The 18,273-nt window shown below is 40.4% G+C and overlaps 1 protein-coding gene across 1 annotated transcript in view; it reads right to left on the reverse strand.

The window, feature by feature from the left end:
• The window catches only part of LOC110504499 (protocadherin-11 X-linked), a 306,316-nt gene that overhangs the window by 120,003 nt on the left and 168,040 nt on the right, over window positions 1–18,273 (reverse strand). The window contains exon 5 of the mRNA XM_036970557.1: window positions 6,280–6,315. Within this exon, the coding sequence (XP_036826452.1) occupies window positions 6,280–6,315 (36 nt within the window). The remainder of the gene's footprint in view (window positions 1–6,279; window positions 6,316–18,273) is intronic.

Raw genomic sequence — 18,273 nt, forward strand, 5'->3', positions numbered from 1 at the left:
TCCATCACAGTAATATCTGTTGACCACTCCATCACAGTAATATCTGTTGACAACTCCATCGCAGTAATATCTGTTGACCACTCCATCACAGTAATATCTGTTGGCTAATCCATCACAGTAATATCTGTTGACTACTCCATCACAGTAATATCTGTTGACCACTCCATCACAGTAATATCTGTTGACCACTCCATCACAGTAATATCTGTTGGCTACTCCATCACATTCGTGTCAAGTTTTTATAGAAGGGAAGGTACAGAATTATAGTTACAGAGTTTTGGCAGCTCCATGAGAAGCCGTCTGCTTCCTAAATCATAACTTATTCTCTATATAGTACACTACTTTTGACCGTGGCACATAGTGCTCTGTTCAAAAGAAGTGCACTATAGGGAATAGGGGGTCATTTGGGATGCTGTTGCCCACTTCCTCTCCACATGTTTGTAATTTATTTGAGTCTTTCTGCCGTGACAATGACAGCCAGGATTGATTAAAACATACAGCTGTCCTATATATTTAGAACACAATCATAGCATGGAGCTTTGTTCTCTCTGTCAGATGTTTATACAAACTGAATTCAGGACTTGTGCAAAGGTGTAAAAATATAAATCTGCTTGAGTCCTAAAATCTACACAACATTTTTTGAGAGAGGCTGCAGATAAGTCTAATGTTTATTTTAACAATGGGCTTCGTGTGCTTTTCACGGTTGGTCTTTCTTCGTAAGTATTCTGTTGAGAGAAAAGATATGGTGTGCGCATTGTTAAAGCATTACTCCTTATTCTAAAGAACGTGCCAGAAATCCAGAAATCAAACACAAGCTGGTGTTAGAGATATCAAGACCAAACACAGTGCCAGACAAAACAGTGCCTTGAAAACTATGTGCAGAGAGAAAGAGAGATACAAATAAATAAAAAAACACAGGAGAATCCAGCCAAGTTCTTTGACAAGCCAGCCCTATAAAAACTAAAGCCACTCTCTTGGTAGCAAACCAAACAATGTGCAGATGGACCTGAGATTCATGGTGGGGTGAGGGTTTAGGAATCCCTTGAGGAGAGGAGTTACTGTAGATTAGCATATACTATACAGCACCTCATCCAAAGGGGAAGACATAGCTCAATGAGTTTACCTAGCTACCTCCTCCCGCCTATACACTTCTACATCCCAACATAACACGTGAGAGACAGAGAGAGAGAGAGAAACCATGTTGCATGATAACAGCAGGCTGCCTTCCAACCCAGGCTGCCTTCTAACTTACATAAGTATTCATACCCTGAGTCGAAACATGTTAGAACCAACTTTGGCAGCGATTACAACTGTGAGTCTTCCTGGGTAAGTCCCTAAGAGTTTTACACACCTGGATTGTACAATATTTGCACATTATTATTAAAACAATTATTCAAACTCTGTCAACCTGGTTGTTTCTTTGCTAGACAGACATTTCCAAGTCTTGCCATACATTTTCAAGATGATTTAAGTAAAAACTGTAACTAGGCCACTCAGGAACATTCAATGTCATCTTGGTAAGCAAATCTAGTGTATATTTGCTGTGTTTATTGTAGTTATTGTCCTGCTGAAAGGTGCATTTGTCTCCTAGTGTCTGTTGGAAAGCAGATTGAACCATGTTTTTCTCTAAGATTTTGCCCCTCCTAAGAAAAAAAATGTTTATTCTGTACTGGCTTCGTTATTTTCACTTTGTCATTTAGGTTAGTATTGTGGAGTAACTACAATGTTGTTGATCCATCCTCAGTTTTCTCCTATCACAGCCATTAAACTCTGTAACTGTAAAGTCACCATTGATCTCATGGTGAAAATCCCTGAGTGGTTTCTTTCCTCTCTGGCAACTGAGTTAGAAAGGACACCTGTATCTTTGTAGTAACTGTTTGTATTGATACACCATCCAAAGTGTTATTGATAACTTCCCCACGCTTGAAGGCCAAATTACAGAGGAGAACCTCTTGATGCAATTAAATCCTTTAAGATTTGGGAAAAATCAAAGGCTGATTGGCATACCAGTTGAGTTATACCAAACCTTCTTTTTTTTATGTTTTCAGAGGACCGTTATTAGCATGTTTTAACCACTCCTAGAACAATTGTAGATTAACAGATACTCAACAAGAAGGTCTGATTTCATTATTACTAAAACAGGATCCAAGTGGTAAATATAAAGATATCCAGTCCATTGAAAAATGTGGAGTTCCCTTACACTTTAGTGTTGTGATGCGAAATTTTTTGCAAAATGCATAGCGCATAGAATTAATAAGGTATTGTCGGATATTATTCATCGTAATCAGACATTATTTTTTTTGTACATGGACGATACATCGGAGATAATATAAGACAAGTACTGGAAACAATAGAACACTATGAAAAACAACAGGTCTGGTATTCATAACTGACTGCAATATTTAAATTTTACAGAATCTCTTAATACTTATTCTCAGGATGAGGTTGTCCACTATCGGCAAATCTATTTAATATGGCCATTGAAATGTTAGCTATTAAAACCAATCCAAAACAATAATATCAACGTGTTAGAAATGCAGGGCTTAAAAACAAACATGTCATTATTTGCTGATAATTAATGTTTTCTTTAAATCCACAATTTGGAAAGTCCTCCATCGCCTCATAGAGGATCAAAATACTTTTTCTAACCTCTCTGGATTAAAACCAAACTATGATCAGTTTACTATATTACGTATTGGATCACACAAAAATACAACCTTTGAGTTACCGTGTAGTTTACCAATAAAATGGTCTGACGGTGATGGGGACAGACTCGGTATACATATCCCGAAAGAAAGAAATTATCTCACTATAGTACATTTTAATAGAAAGTTTGCAAAAAGATCTATCTGAAGATAATACCTATCCATCTGTGTAAAAATCACCCTGATTAAGTCTTTAGTTATATCCCAGTTTACCCTGATTAACTCTTCAGTCATATCCCAGTTTACCATGATTAAGTCTTTAGTTATATCCCAGTTTACCCTGATTAACTCTTTAGTCATATCCCAGTTTACCCTGATTAACTCTTCAGTCATATCCCAGTTTACCCTGATTAACTCTTCAGTCATATCCCAGTTTACCCTGATTAACTCTTTAGTCATATCCCAGTTTACCCTGCTTAACTCTTTAGTCATATCCCAGTTTACCCTAATTAACTCTTTAGTCATATACTAGTTGACCCTGATTAAGTCTTTAGTCATATCCCAGTTTACCCTGATTAACTCTTTAGTCATATCCCAGTTTACCCTTATTAACTCTTTAGTTATATCCCAGTTTCCCATGATTAAGTCTTTAGTCACATCCCAGTTTACCCTGATTAACTCGTTAGTCATATCCCAATTTACACTTATTAACTCTTTAGTCATATCCCAGTTTACCCTGATTAACTCTTTAGTCATATCCCAGTTTACCCTGATTAACTCTTTAGTCATATGCCTGGTTTACCCTGATTAACGCTTTAGTCATATCCCAGTTTACCCTGATTAACTCTTTAGTCATATCCCAGTTTACCCTGATTAACTCTTTAGTCATATCCCGGTTTACCCTGATTAACTCTTTAGTCATCTCCCAGTTTACCCCGATTAACTCTTCAGTCATATCCCAGGTTACCTATTGTAAACTCTTTAGTCATATCCCAGTTTACCCTGATTAACTCTTTAGTCATATCCCAGTTTACCCTGATTAACTCTTTAGTTATATCCCAGTTCCCCCTGATTAACTCTTTAGTCATATCCCAGTTTACCCTGATTAACTCTTTAGTCATATCCCAATTTACCCTGATTAACTCTTTAGTCATATCCCAGTTTACCATGATTAACTCTTTAGTCACATCCCAGTTTACCCTGATTAACTCTTTAGTCATATCCCAGGTTTACCCTGATTAACTCTTTAGTCATATCCCAGTTTACCCTGATTAACTCTTTAGTCATATCCCAGTTTACCCTGATTAACTCTTTAGTCATATCAAAATTTACCCTGATTAACTCTTTAGTCATATCCCAGTTTACCCTGATGAACTCTTTAGTCATATCCCAGTTTACCCTGATTAACTCTTTAGTCATATCCCAGTTTACCTATTGTCTTATGATCTTGCTTACTCCTAGCGACCTGTTTATAAAAAAAAATATTATCAGCCACAAATATTCCACTTTATTTGGATCTTCAAGCCAGACGAAATGAAACGGGTGTTTTTCTATAGTGAATATGAATTTGGATTGCAGAAATGTTTAAATATTAAAGCATTAGCTCTCACTGAATGTGTCATTCACACAAAAGTTAAAAGAGTACTCTAGCAGATTAGCAGGAATGTCTCACCCCGTGTTCAAGAATGGCCTTCATCCCTTTCTCCAGATCACAACTTTTAGTTGATCTCCAAAATAACGCTATTTTTAAAACAAGCCATTGAAAATTGGTTTCAATTTCAGTTTAATCCACCAGAAAATACAGAATAAATAATATAACAAATATTGTGTTAAACTCAAATATACTAATTGATTTAAAAAAAACTCATTAGACAATTATAAAAAAATTTGGTGTAATCTTTGTAAATTATATCCTAAATAGGACTGGTGACATTATGCCAAGAATGTGAAAAGCTGTCATCAAGCCAAAGGGTGGCTACTTTGAAGAACATTTTGTTGTTTACTACATGTTTCCATATGTGTTATTTCATAGTTTTGATGTCTTCACTATTATTCTACAATGTAGAAAATAGTTTAAAAAAATTAAATAAAGAAAAATCCTTGAATGAGTTGGTGTGTCCAAACCTTTGACTGATACTGTATAAATAGTGGATTTTAGTAGTATGTCCTTCTCCGTAGACCACTTATATCAGTGAACTATGTCTTGATCTACTGCAGTTTCACAGCAAGGAGGATCTAAAACACGGCAAAAAATAAACCAGAACACCATTCACCAACAACAATGTCTCCACAGTCCAGATCATAGTGCAAGCCTGCTCAGTTATAGAACAAGTATATTTTGCACTCTGCATCCCTGCAATGTACCGTTGAGATGAAGCCTGAAGAAACCGTTGTCCTTGTTAAATATTGTGTAAATGCATCACTTTTATATGATTCATATGAATATCAATTGTCCTTGTCAGGGCAGTAATTACCTCATCATTAGAGCTCTGGCCAGGAGAACTATGTAATGGAGGAGGGTCAGTGAACCAGTCACGAGATGAGTAACCTGGACTGAGACCTGGAGACCTGGATTAGCTCTCCAAGCTAAAGGCAAGACTTTAGTTCAAACGGGTTAACACTGTATTGTGCTGAGTCTTGCAGGAGGTCTGGGTTTCATCCCTGCCGGGCAGATACGGACGAGCTCAAGGCTTTACATATGGAATTCAGTGAACTGAACTTGGGTTAACTGTTTCAATATACAATATGTGAGAAAAAAATAGATTTATTGTAAGAAAACGAAAAGTGAAAAAATAGATGAAAGGTAACAAAAGACACGAAGGTCATGTGTCGCAATATAATTCCATTTGCTGTTATGTGGTCTGGCCGCTGTCGAAGCGGGGGGGGGGGGGGGGGGGGGGGGTGCTGTGAGAATTTGAAAAGAACATTGTTTCCACATCGCTGAGTCTTACAGTAAACTTTGAATTAGAAACTATAAAATCAAGCAATCCACACAGAGAACGTAACACATTTCTTCAATTTCAAGAACTGAATTGTACGTATTTGGGCACCTTCAGGGCTTTGATGTGGTACAAAGCAGCTCTTGAAGAAAATAATATTATTGTGAAGAAGAGTTGTCCTTTCATGACAATTAAAGAATTACCCCATGCATGGAAGAAAAAAGACAGATCTAACACCTCACAAACAACTCACAAAGTGAAATCTGCTTTAAAAAGAATGGCTTTTGGTTGAAGCTACTTGTATTTCATTGACCTGACTAATGAAAAAGCGAAACAACAACTCTGTCCTTTCATTAAACATTATTGTTAATGTCAGGCTGAAAACAGTGTCTTCAATTAAACATTATTGTTAATGTCAGGCTGAAAACAGTGTCTTCATTTACAATCTTCATCGGCTGTCTTGTTCTTTGTTTCGAAGGTAAACTGACAGGAAGCGACGTGCTCATAACATAGGATTAATGGACGAAGAACATGGCGTGAATCTTCCTTCCTGTATATGTACATGGAGTGGTTATACTTCCCGAGTGTTTGCCTTAGCGTGAATATAATTGCCTGTGAGGATGTGTAAATTAAATGGTTTGAGAAAATGCATTGGGAAACTGCTAGGAAATGGAGTGCAGTAGTGTTAGACTTACGTTAGCAGGGGTTATCTTGCCGAGATGACACACCTCCTGGAATAACACAAGGCGAAAACAAAGTTATTGCACGTCGTCCATGATTACATGCAATGCTGCATTCAACCACACTATTGACTTTAGATGTGATTAAGAGTCCTGACTTAAATATTTTTTTAAAAATATGGAATATCATCCCCGGGGAGACAATTGGTGTCAAATGTTATTTTTGTTATTTTGTCTGGTTGACGTGGGAAAACTCTCCGATAAATGTTTGCGATTATAAGCAGGTCAAAGTTCATCTATAAGCATCCTGTTTCAGAAAAAAACAATCTAGTCTTCAGATCTATATTGATTTCTTAGGAAGAGCAAAAAAAAAAAGGTTGTAAGTCAAATTGTTAAATACACTCTCGTAAGAAATATTCAATGCAGGACCTGACATCACCACGACAACACAAGTCAATAATAACTGACACTCTGATGAAGATGTGTTGGCATGTCAGCGGTGAAGAAGCACTGAATTTCAAATGAAGCATAAACAATTAACAATAAAACAATGACAAGCTTCTAAATTGAGAACAAAAGAGGCACGCAAGGCTGCAGAATAGAGCATCCTCTCCCAGGGGACCAGATAACGGCTCATTGAGAGATAACAGTATTACATTTTTAATCACCAAATTTGTTTTTCTTTGTACTGTGTACAATAATCTGACTACATGACTTGATTTGCAAAGAAGAAAAGAGAGATTTGAGGGTGAAGGGAAACATTGATGAGGAAAACAAGCTGAGAGGGTTACTGACTGAGGTCTGAGGGAGAAGGCGAACTGATGACGACAAGCTGAGAGGGTTAATGACTGAGGACTGAGGGAGAAGGGGAACTGATGACGACAAGCTGAGAGGGTTACTGACAGGTCTGAGGGAGAAGGGGAACTGATGACGGCAAGCTGAGAGGGTTAATGACTGAGGACTGAGGGAGAAGGGGAACTGATGACGACAAGCTGAGAGGGTTAATGACTGAGGTCTGAGGGAGAAGGGGAACTGATGACGGCAAGCTGAGAGGGTTAATGACTGAGGACTGAGGGAGAAGGGGAACTGATGACGACAAGCTGAGAGGGTTACTGACAGGTCTGAGGGAGAAGGGGAACTGATGACGACAAGCTGAGAGGGTTACTGACTGAGGACTGAGGGAGAAGGGGAACTGATGACGACAAGCTGAGAGGGTTAATGACTGAGGACTGAGGGAGAAGGGGAACTGATGACGACAAGCTTAGAGGGTTACTGACAGGTCTGAGGGAGAAGGGGAACTGATGACGACAAGCTGAGAGGGTTACTGACTGAGGACTGAGAGAGAAGAGAAACATTGATGATAACAAGCTGAGAGAGTTACTGACTGAGGGAGAAGGGGAACTGATGACGACAAGCTGAGAGGGTTACTGACTGAGGTCTGAGGGAGAAGGGGAACTGATGACGACAAGCTGAGAGGTTTACTGACTGAGGTCTGAGGGAGAAGGGGAACTGATGACGACAAGCTGAGAGGGTTAATGACTGAGGACTGAGGGAGAAGGGGAACTGATGACGACAAGCTGAGAGGGTTACTGACTGAGGACTGAGAGAGAAGAAAAACATTGATGATGACAAGCTGAGAGAGTTACTGACTGAGGGAGAAGGGGAACTGATGACGACAAGCTGAGAGGGTTACTGACTGAGGTCTGAGGGAGAAGGGGAACTGATGACGACAAGCTGAGAGGGTTAATGACTGAGGACTGAGGGAGAAGGGGAACTGATGACGACAAGCTGAGAGGGTTACTGACAGGTCTGAGGGAGAAGGGGAACTGATGACGACAAGCTGAGAGGGTTACTGACTGAGAACTGAGAGAGAAGAGAAACATTGATGATGACAAGCTGAGAGAGTTACTGACTGAGGGAGAAGGGGAACTGATGACGACAAGCTGAGAGAGTTACTGACTGAGGACTGAGGGAGAAGGGGAACTGATGACGACAAGCTGAGAGAGTTAATGACTGAGGTCTGAGGGAGAAGGGGAACTGATGACGACAAGCTGAGAGAGTTAATGACTGAGGTCTGAGGGAGAAGGGGAACTGATGACGACAAGCTGAGAGGGTTAATGACTGAGGACTGAGGGAGAAGGGGAACTGATAACGACAAGCTGAGAGGTTTACTGACTGAGGTCTGAGGGAGAAGGGGAACTGATGACGACAAGCTGAGAGGGTTAATGACTGAGGACTGAGGGAGAAGGGGAACTGATGACGACAAGCTTAGAGGGTTACTGACAGGTCTGAGGGAGAAGGGGAACTGATGACGACAAGCTGAGAGGGTTACTGACTGAGGACTGAGAGAGAAGAGAAACATTGATGATGACAAGCTGAGAGAGTTACTGACTGAGGGAGAAGGGGAACTGATGACGACAAGCTGAGAGGGTTACTGACTGAGGTCTGAGGGAGAAGGGGAACTGATGACGACAAGCTGAGAGGGTTAATGACTGAGGACTGAGGGAGAAGGGGAACTGATGACGACAAGCTGAGAGGGTTACTGACAGGTCTGAGGGAGAAGGGGAACTGATGACGACAAGCTGAGAGGGTTACTGACTGAGGTCTGAGGGAGAAGGGAAACATTGATGAGGAGAACAAACTACGAGGGTTACTGACTGAAAGCTGAGGGTGAACGGAAACATTGATTGATGATGAAAAGCTGAGAGAGTTACTGACTCAGGTGAATGATTAAAGAGTACTGCATCAACACATTAAGAAACCACACCACTAAGGGGAATGATGAACAGGAACTAGGAAGCGAGTATATTTATACAGAATGTACAGTATACGTCAACAAGTCAAGAGACCACACACCAAACTATGCATTTCCTTTAGCCTATGCAAACCAATTTGCGGGTGAACCATAACAATGCTTTGGTGAAGTTAAACTGTGTTCTTGTCTCACAGCAGTGAAAAATAGAGCAACCTGTTAACATTCAGAAATGCGACTTAGCCTGCGATCTGGCTAGCCAGAGGACCATACAGTATGTGTGTGCAGCCCAATAGCGGAAAATGTCAATACGTCATTGGAGCACTGCCGGTGTCCCAAATGACACCCTATTCCCTAAATATAGAGTGTTACGTTTGACCAGGATCCATAAGTCCCTTTTTAAAATTTGTGCACTATATAGGAAATAGGGTGTCATTTGGGTCTCAAACACTCTTTTCTGAGGCTAGCAGTGGGGGATTGGAAAAGAGAAATGGGGATACCTAGTCAGTTGTCCAACTGAATGCGTTCAACTGAAATGTGTCTTCCTCATTTAGCCCAACCCCTCTAAATTAGAGATTAATCGGAGGACGGGTATAGATAGTGAAATCATTTAAGGTTTAGAGGTTAATGGGGTAGAAGGTAAAATTTACTTTTTAAGATTATTGCCCTTAAATTATTAGGTTGTTGAGGGCCAACACTGCCACGTGACTCCTTCCATCAGACAGAGTAAGAAATGAGCAATCAACCTAAATTAACGAGCAAATAATTGGTCAAACCATGAAAGGAACTGTGGTAGTGTTATGTCAGAAGAGATGTGTTGTAGATCAGACGTTTGATTGATCCGAACTGCCTGTTTATAGGACATCTAAAGCTCGTCTGATTACCTCATTCTAGTCTAACATTCGGTAGCTAGATCAGGTTAACCGGATCCCCTCGGAGAATTATTGGGCTGTAGTCGGTCCACTTAGCTAGCGTTAATATTTTTCTTGCCACTGAGACTGAAACACGATTTTTTTTTTTTTTTACAACTTTTTTTTTAATGATTTAATGCATCAAATATGAAGACAAAGTTAGGAACTGACATTCTGTACTTGTCCACATTGTTTGAAGAAGTGTACGTTTTCGGTAAGTAGCTGTCAGACAGTTACGTTTGGTACTGTGTATTATTCAACATTTCACGACGTAAATAGCTTTGTGTTACAGACCTCACCGACCAATTAAAATGGGTGATACCGTGACACAGTTGGACAGAGAAAGTTCTTCAAAAAAGTGACCTACTGTAATGTAGGTTTAGTTTTCTAGCAAATTTATATCACAGTTTACAGGAGAGAATAATGTGTGATCCGTCTCTGTAGTGCTGGGTCGCTGACCCTCTCCTCTCCATCTTTACGCCTCTCCAGACCACTGGTTTCCAAGCACCCACTGCCATGCCTGGTAGAGAGATGGAGATAAGTGCATGTGATGGTAGCCACATCAAAGCGGTGGAAGAGTGTCTTAGCGAGCAGAGGCAGTGGAGCTCGAAACGCAGCTTTGATCATTCTCAGCGTTCTGATCATTAAAATATTGGATAAATAATTGATTAAAACCAGAGCTCTGTATCCCAATTTATTCCAACCTTGACACTCGTCTTGTCTTTCGCTTTATATCAATAAGTGTGTGGGTACAACTCTGAGAGGAACATGGATGAATTGTGCCTCTCCATTCAGAGTCTTTAAATAATACATAAAACATCACCAACTGACATCACTTACAGTCTGTAGATATAATATGAACAACAATCATATTGTTCAAGGTCACATACACTATCCCCCTTGCTGATACTGTATGGGTATAACCCTCGTTCTCCCGTGACGATATGGTTAATAACCATCATTCTCCCATGACGATATGGTTATAACCCTCATTCTCCCATGACGATATGGTTATAACCCTCGTTCTCCCGTGATGATATGGTTATAACCCTCGTTCTCCCGTGATGATATGGTTATAACCCTCGTTCTCCTGTGACAATATGGTTATAACCATCATTCTCCCATGACGATATGGTTATAACCCTCGTTCTCCCGTGATGATATGGTTATAACCCTCGTTCTCCCGTGATGATATGGTTATAACCCTCGTTCTCCCGTGATGATATGGTTATAACCCTCATTCTCCCGTGATGATATGGTTATAACCTTCGTTCTCCCGTGATGATATGGTTAATAACCCTCATTCTCCCGTGATGATATGGTTATAACCCTCGTTCTCCCGTGATGATATGGTTATAACCCTCGTTCTCCCGTGATGATATGGTTATAACCCTCGTTCTCCCGTGACGATATGGGTAATAACCCTCATTCTCCCGTGACGATATGGTTATAACCCTCGTTCTCCCGTGATGATATGGTTATAACCCTCGTTCTCCCGTGATGATATGGTTATAACCCTCGTTCTCCCGTGATGATATGGTTATAACCTTCGTTCTCCCGTGATGATATGGTTATAACCCTCGTTCTCCCGTGACGATATGGGTAATAACCCTCATTCTCCCGTGACGATATGGTTATAACCCTCGTTCTCCCGTGATGATATGGTTATAACCCTCGTTCTCCCGTGATGATATGGTTATAACCTTCGTTCTCCCGTGATGATATGGTTAATAACCCTCATTCTCCCGTGATGATATGGTTAATAACCCTCGTTCTCCCGTGACGATATGGTTATAACCCTCGTTCTCCCGTGATGATATGGTTATAACCCTCGTTCTCCCATGATGATATGGTTATAACCCTCGTTCTCCCGTGATGATATGGTTAATAACCCTCGCTCTCCCGTGATGATATGGTTATAACCCTCGTTCTCCCATGATGATATGGTTATAAACAAATTGATGGTCACACCAGATACTGACTGGTATTCTGATCCACTCCCATACTTTTTTTTCAAGGTATCTGTGACCAACAGATGCATATTTGTATTCCCAGTCATGTGAACTTCATACATTACGGCTTAATAAATTGACTGTTAGCTAACGTTTCCAGCAAACACAAAACAAATGTAATGTTTTAACGTTAACGTTAGCTAACATTAGCTAACATTTGCAAACTATTTCCCTCATTGAACTCATCCCCTGTTTTATTTTCTTTCCAGCCTTGTGTCTTCGTGTCTTTCTTTACAGAAAGTTTATCTATCTACCTGTATAGATGAAAATGGTAAATTGCTAACATAATAATATCTGTTTTTCCTAAAGTGTGTTTTGGCAATCCTTGCAACCTAATGTGTGGTGTTTGTCTGGCAATTTGTTTGCAGTGCCACAGAGTACTGTACTGTGGTTGTTTCACCAGCCAATCCTACATCTGTCTGTGGTTGTTTCACTAGCCAACCCTACATCTGTCTGTGGCTGTTTCACCAGCCAATCCTACATCTGTCTGTGGTTGTTTCACCAGCCAATCCTACATCTGTCTGTGGTTGTTTCACCAGCCAATCCTACATCTGTCTGTGGTTGTTTCACCAGCCAACCCTACCTATCTGTTGTTGTCTGTCGTTGCAGAGGTCACAGGAGTCAGAGAAGCCTTAGCATGTTTACTATGAGTGAGAAACATCGTCAGGGGACGCCCACAGTCCCCTGGGCACTGCGTTTATCATGTAACTTTCCCAAGCATCTGTACAGTACAGGACCATGTCAAAGGGGATCACAAGCCTGGCAGGGCTGAAGGATAAAGGTTTGAATGTTTTGAAGGCTGAAGAGTTCACAGTGTAGTAAATTAGATCTGTGTACTGTCTGTCTTGGGCATTAAGTGAAGATCTGTGTACTGTCTGTCTAGGGCAGTAAGTGAAGATCTGTGTACTGTCTGTCTAGGGCAGTAAGTAAAGATCTGTGTACTGTCTGTCTAGGGCAGTAAGTGAAGATCTGTGTACTGTCTGTCTAGGGCAGTAAGTGAAGATTTGTGTACTGTCTGTCTAGGGCAGTAAGAGAAACACTGTGAATTGTCTGTCTAGGGCAGTAAGTGAAGGTCTGTGTACTGTCTGTCTAGGGCAGTAAGTGAAGATCTGTGTACTGTCTGTCTAGGGCAGTAAGTGAAGATCTGTGTACTGTCTGTCTAGGGCAGTAAGAGAAACACTGTGAATTGTCTGTCTAGGGCAGTGAATTATGATCTGAATATTTCGTTTTCTACTGAAAATGGAGTAGATTGGGAGAACGATATGAAATGTAGTGTATGATGCGATAAATTAAGTGTTAAGACATTGACTCCGGGGCCCTTGTACTCTTAATAGTTTAACACTAATGAGATCTGGGTGCTCCCTCCCTCCCTCCAGTCACTGCAGTCAGGCTGCTCACTTCACAGTTTATTTAACAGTGTAAATAACTTTAAAGATGTGAAGACAGAAGCAGAGAGAGCTCATCTTGGCTGAGCTGCCAAAGCAACCCCACTCGTTTTCGTTTCCCATTACTTCAGTCGTGACCGGAGGATCTCTTTGGTGAGTAGCGAGTGGTGAGAACGGTTATAGTCAACTGCTGTTCAACTGTGTGAATTCTTTGAAATGACGGTCAAGACCGAGCTGTGTCATGACAGCTCAGTACTCCAGTGTCAATGAGGGGCCGTGGACTTGTGCAACCGATAAGACGGGGTTTGGGCTGCCTGTGTTTATTAACGCAGGGTAGGAGACAGCTCTCTCACAACTCAGTCGGCACTGTCAGTGTCAGTGTTTTGCAGCTGCAGGCCTAATGTCAGCTGCAGGTCAGCTGACATTACTGTATGAGCCTGACATGGCTCGAGTGTACATTCCTTACCATAACTTATATTTCTTGTGAACTTGAGATTGTAGGCGATCAGTCTGTTTTACATTTTCAACAATAGATCTACTAAAATGAAAATAAAATTGGCGAACAAACTTTTCACCGTTTCAACTTATGCTACTTTATACAACCTATAGGTAATTATTCACACTCAAATAAGAGAAGATCTCTTTACACGACAAGGGTTAAGAGGTGTGAATTCTGTCAGTTTGAGATATGCCGCCCTGGCCTGAGTGCGTCATGGGGTTGTAGTTTACTTTCATGTAAGCAATATATAACATTTTGGGTGACCCGACCAAATTCACATATAAATACTCACATATGTGAGTTATAGATCTGTCATTCTCATCGAAAGCAAGTCTAAAAACAATATCTGTTCTATGTGCTCTATTTCTATGCTTCCAGTTCTTAAGTTTAGCTTTTGTGTCTTTGGATTTTGAACACCAGCTTCAAACAGCTGTTCATACTATAGTTTTAGTTAAGAGAAATATATTTCACAGCGCATTAGATGGTACAGTGATTTTATACACTATACTAGCTTTTTTGGTAACATAAACTCAATTGACGATTAGAGATTTAGCAACCAGGAAATGGCAGAGATTTAGCATTACGTGGTGAGTTTTTCCCCTTAACAATCCCTTTCTCTCAAAGCAGCAAGCCACCCAGTAGGAGAGAGAGAGAGAGAGAGAGAGAGAGAGAGAGAGAGAGAAAGAGAGAGAGAGAGAGAGAGCGAGAGAGAGAGAGAGAATAATGCAGGCAGATGTAGGCCCATACCCGCTAATTATCAAAATCCAGAAAAGAGACGTTCAATTCTACAATCACCTAAAAGGAAGAGATTCCCAAATCTTCCATAACAAAGCCATCACCTACAGAACAATGAACCTGGAGAAGAGCACCCTAAGCAAGCTGGTCCTGGGGCTCTGTTCACAAACACAAACAGACCCCACAGAGCCCCAGGACAGCAACACAATTAGAGCCAACCAAATCACGAGAAAACAAAAAGATCATTACTTGACACACTGGAAATAATTTCCCCAAAAAACAGAGCAAACGAGAATGCTATTTGGCCCTAAACAGAGTACACAGTGGCAGAATACCTGACTACTGTGACTGACTCAAAGCTTTGACTATGTACAGACTCAGTGAGCATAACCTTGCTATTGAGAAAGGCAGCCTAAGGCAGACCTGACTCTCAAGAGAAGACAGGCTATGTGCACACTGCCTACAAAATGAGGTGGAAACTAAGCTGCACTTCCTAACCTCCTGCCAAATGTATGTTATTAGAGACACATATTTCCCACAGATTACACAGACCCACAAAGAATTTGAAAACAAATCCAATTTTGATAAACTCCCATATCCATTGGGTGAATTACCACAGTGTGCCATCACAAGACTTGAGCAAGACTTGTGACGTGTTGCCACAAAAAAAGGGCAACCAGTGTATTTATGTTAAAAAATATATATTCCCATTTCTACTTAAACTATTTGCACATCATTACAACACATAATATGAATATTTGAAATGGCTTTATTTTTTTGGAACTTCTGTGAGTGTTTACTGTTACATTTGTATAGTTCATTTCACTTTTGTTAATGATCTACCTCACTTGCTTTGGCAATGTTATCATACATTTCCCATGCTAATAAAGCAACCTTAAATTGAGTTGAAATGTAATATAATATAATTGAAATGTAATTGAATTGAAATAAATTGAATTGAAATTGAATTGCGATGCAACATATTGATTGTCCTCAGTACCAGCGGCTAGCCCTTCCTGATTTCATTAGGCTGCCTGGTGTTAATTACTCCACACTCTAACCTTTCCCTGTTTTATTTGGACCGACAAAATTGGCTGAGTTCAAGAAGAGGGCTACGTCCCAAATGGCACCATCATTTCATATAGTGCACTACTTTTGACCAGAGTCTTGTCAAAAGTGGTCCACTATATAGGGAATAGGGTGCCATTTTGAACGCACTTGAGGTGAGAATAAAAGGCAGAGTAGCTTGACGTGTTTGTTGGATCCCTGAGCCGCCTCCCAAGCGGCGTCATAATTAAAAAAATTCATCAATGTTCTTCTTCGCTCATCAAATTATGCTGGAGAAGGAGGCTAAGAGGTCATTGTTTTGGGAGGGAGGACTCATTTATGACATCATCTCACTGGTCTGATCTGGTTAGTTGTTTAGGGAGTTACATCAGTCAAGTGGTTTTCATGTGTTTTTATTTAAATACACAATTGGCTTTTTTACCAATTTGATCATCTTTATTTATTCCTTTACTGTCTAGTCTTTTCTTGGGACTTACCACCGTGATTTCAGAGTCTGTCTCAAAGGGCACTTCAACTCCTAAGGACTTTAAAGGAAGGCTTAAATGCAGGAATACATACACGTTGGGTTAAATGTAGGAATAATCATATGATGCTTATATGATCTGGTATATACGTTTGTATTGTTAGCTAAAAGAGAAAAATATACATAACATCTATTAATGACTTCACAGATGACACAATAAAATATGCTTTAGAAGATCACGATCACGATGGCGACAATGTCCTTTAATCCTTAAAATATATACTGAACCAAAAAAATATAAACACAACATGTAAAGTGTTGCTTCCCATGTTTCATGAGCTGAAATAACAGATCCTAGAACTGTTTCATACGCACAGAAAAAGCTCATTTCTCTCAAATATGTTGCACACAAATTTGTTTACATCCCTGTCAGTGAGCATTTCTCCTTTTCCCACGTAATCCATCCACCTGACAGATGTGGCACATCAAGAAGCTGATTAAACAGCATGATCATTACACAGGTGCACCTTGTGCTGGGTGACAATGAAAGGCTACTCTAAAATGGGCAGTTTTGTAATACAACACAATGTCACAGATTTCTCAAATTTGAGGGAGTGTGCAATTGGCATGCTGACTGCAGGAATGTCCACCAGAGCTGTTGCCAGAGAATTTATACAATTTAATGTTCATTTCTCTGACATAAGCCAAAGCCATTGTCCAAACCAGCCTCACAGTCGCAGACCATCTTTAACCACGCCAACCCAGGACCTCCACGTCCGGCTTCTTCACCTGCGGGAATGTCTTAGACCAGCCACCCAGACAGCTGATGAAACAGAGTATTTCTGTCTGTAATAAAGCGCGTTTGTGAGGTTAAATTAATTCTGATTGGCTGGGCCTGGCTCCCCAATGGATGGGCCAATGGCTGCACCCTTGCCCAGTCATGTATTTGTATATGTATTTATTATGGATCCTCATTAGTTCCTGCCAACGCAGCAGCTACTCTTCCTGGGGTCCAGCAAAAACGAAGGCATTTACATTTATTATTTATTTATTTACATTTATTTTTTTAAAACATTACAATACATTCATAACATATTTCACAACATATTAAGCGTGTGCCCTGAGGCCCCTACTCCACTACAACATATCTACAGTACTAAATTCATGTGTACGTGTGTGTTTAATGTGTGTTTCTTCACAGTCCCCACTGTTAAGGTGTATTTTTATCTGTTTTCTAAATGTAATTTTACTGCTTTCATCAGTTACTTGATGTGGAGTAGAGTTCCATGTAGTCATGGCTCTATGTAGTACTGTGGAATAGAGTTCCATGTAGTCATGGCTCTATGTAGTACTGTGGAATAGAGTTCCATGTAGTCATGGCTCTATGTAGGACTGTGGAATAGAGTTCCCTGTAGTCATGGCTCTATGTAGTACTGTGGAATAGAGTTCCGTGTAGTCATGGCTCTATGTAGTACTGTGGAATAGAGTTCCATGTAGTCATGGCTCTATGTAGTACTGTGGAATAGAGTTCCATGTAGTCATGGCTCTATGTAGTACTGTGGAATAGAGTTCCATGTAGTCATGGCTCTATGTAGTACTGTGGAATAGAGTTCCATGTAGTCATGGCTCTATGTAGTACTGTGGAATATAGTTCCCTGTAGTCATGGCTCTATGTAGTACTGTGGAATAGAGTTCCATGTAGTCATGGCTCTATGTAGTACTGTGGAATAGATTTCCATGTAGTCATGGCTCTATGTAGTACTGTGGAATAGAGTTCCCTGTAGTCATGGCTCTATGTAGTACTGTGGAATAGAGTTCCATGTAGTCATGGCTCTATGTAGTACTGTGGAATAGAGTTCCATGTAGTCATGGCTCTATGTAGTACTGTGGAATAGAGTTCCATGTAGTCATGGCTCTATGCAGTACTGTGGAATAGAGTTCCATGTAGTCACGGTTCTATGTAGTACTGTGGAGTAGAGTTCCATGTAGTCATGGCTCTATGTAGTACTGTGGAATAGAGTTCCATGTAGTCATGGCTCTATGTAGTACTGTGGAATAGAGTTCCATGTAGTCATGGCTCTATGTAGTACTGTGGAATAGAGTTCCATGTAGTCATGGCTCTATGTAGTACTGTGGAATAGAGTTCCATGTAGTCATGGCTCTATGTAGTACTGTGGAATAGAG

This window comes from Oncorhynchus mykiss, chromosome 31 (assembly GCF_013265735.2).
Source record: "Oncorhynchus mykiss isolate Arlee chromosome 31, USDA_OmykA_1.1, whole genome shotgun sequence".
Classification (NCBI taxonomy): Eukaryota; Metazoa; Chordata; class Actinopteri; order Salmoniformes; family Salmonidae; genus Oncorhynchus; species Oncorhynchus mykiss.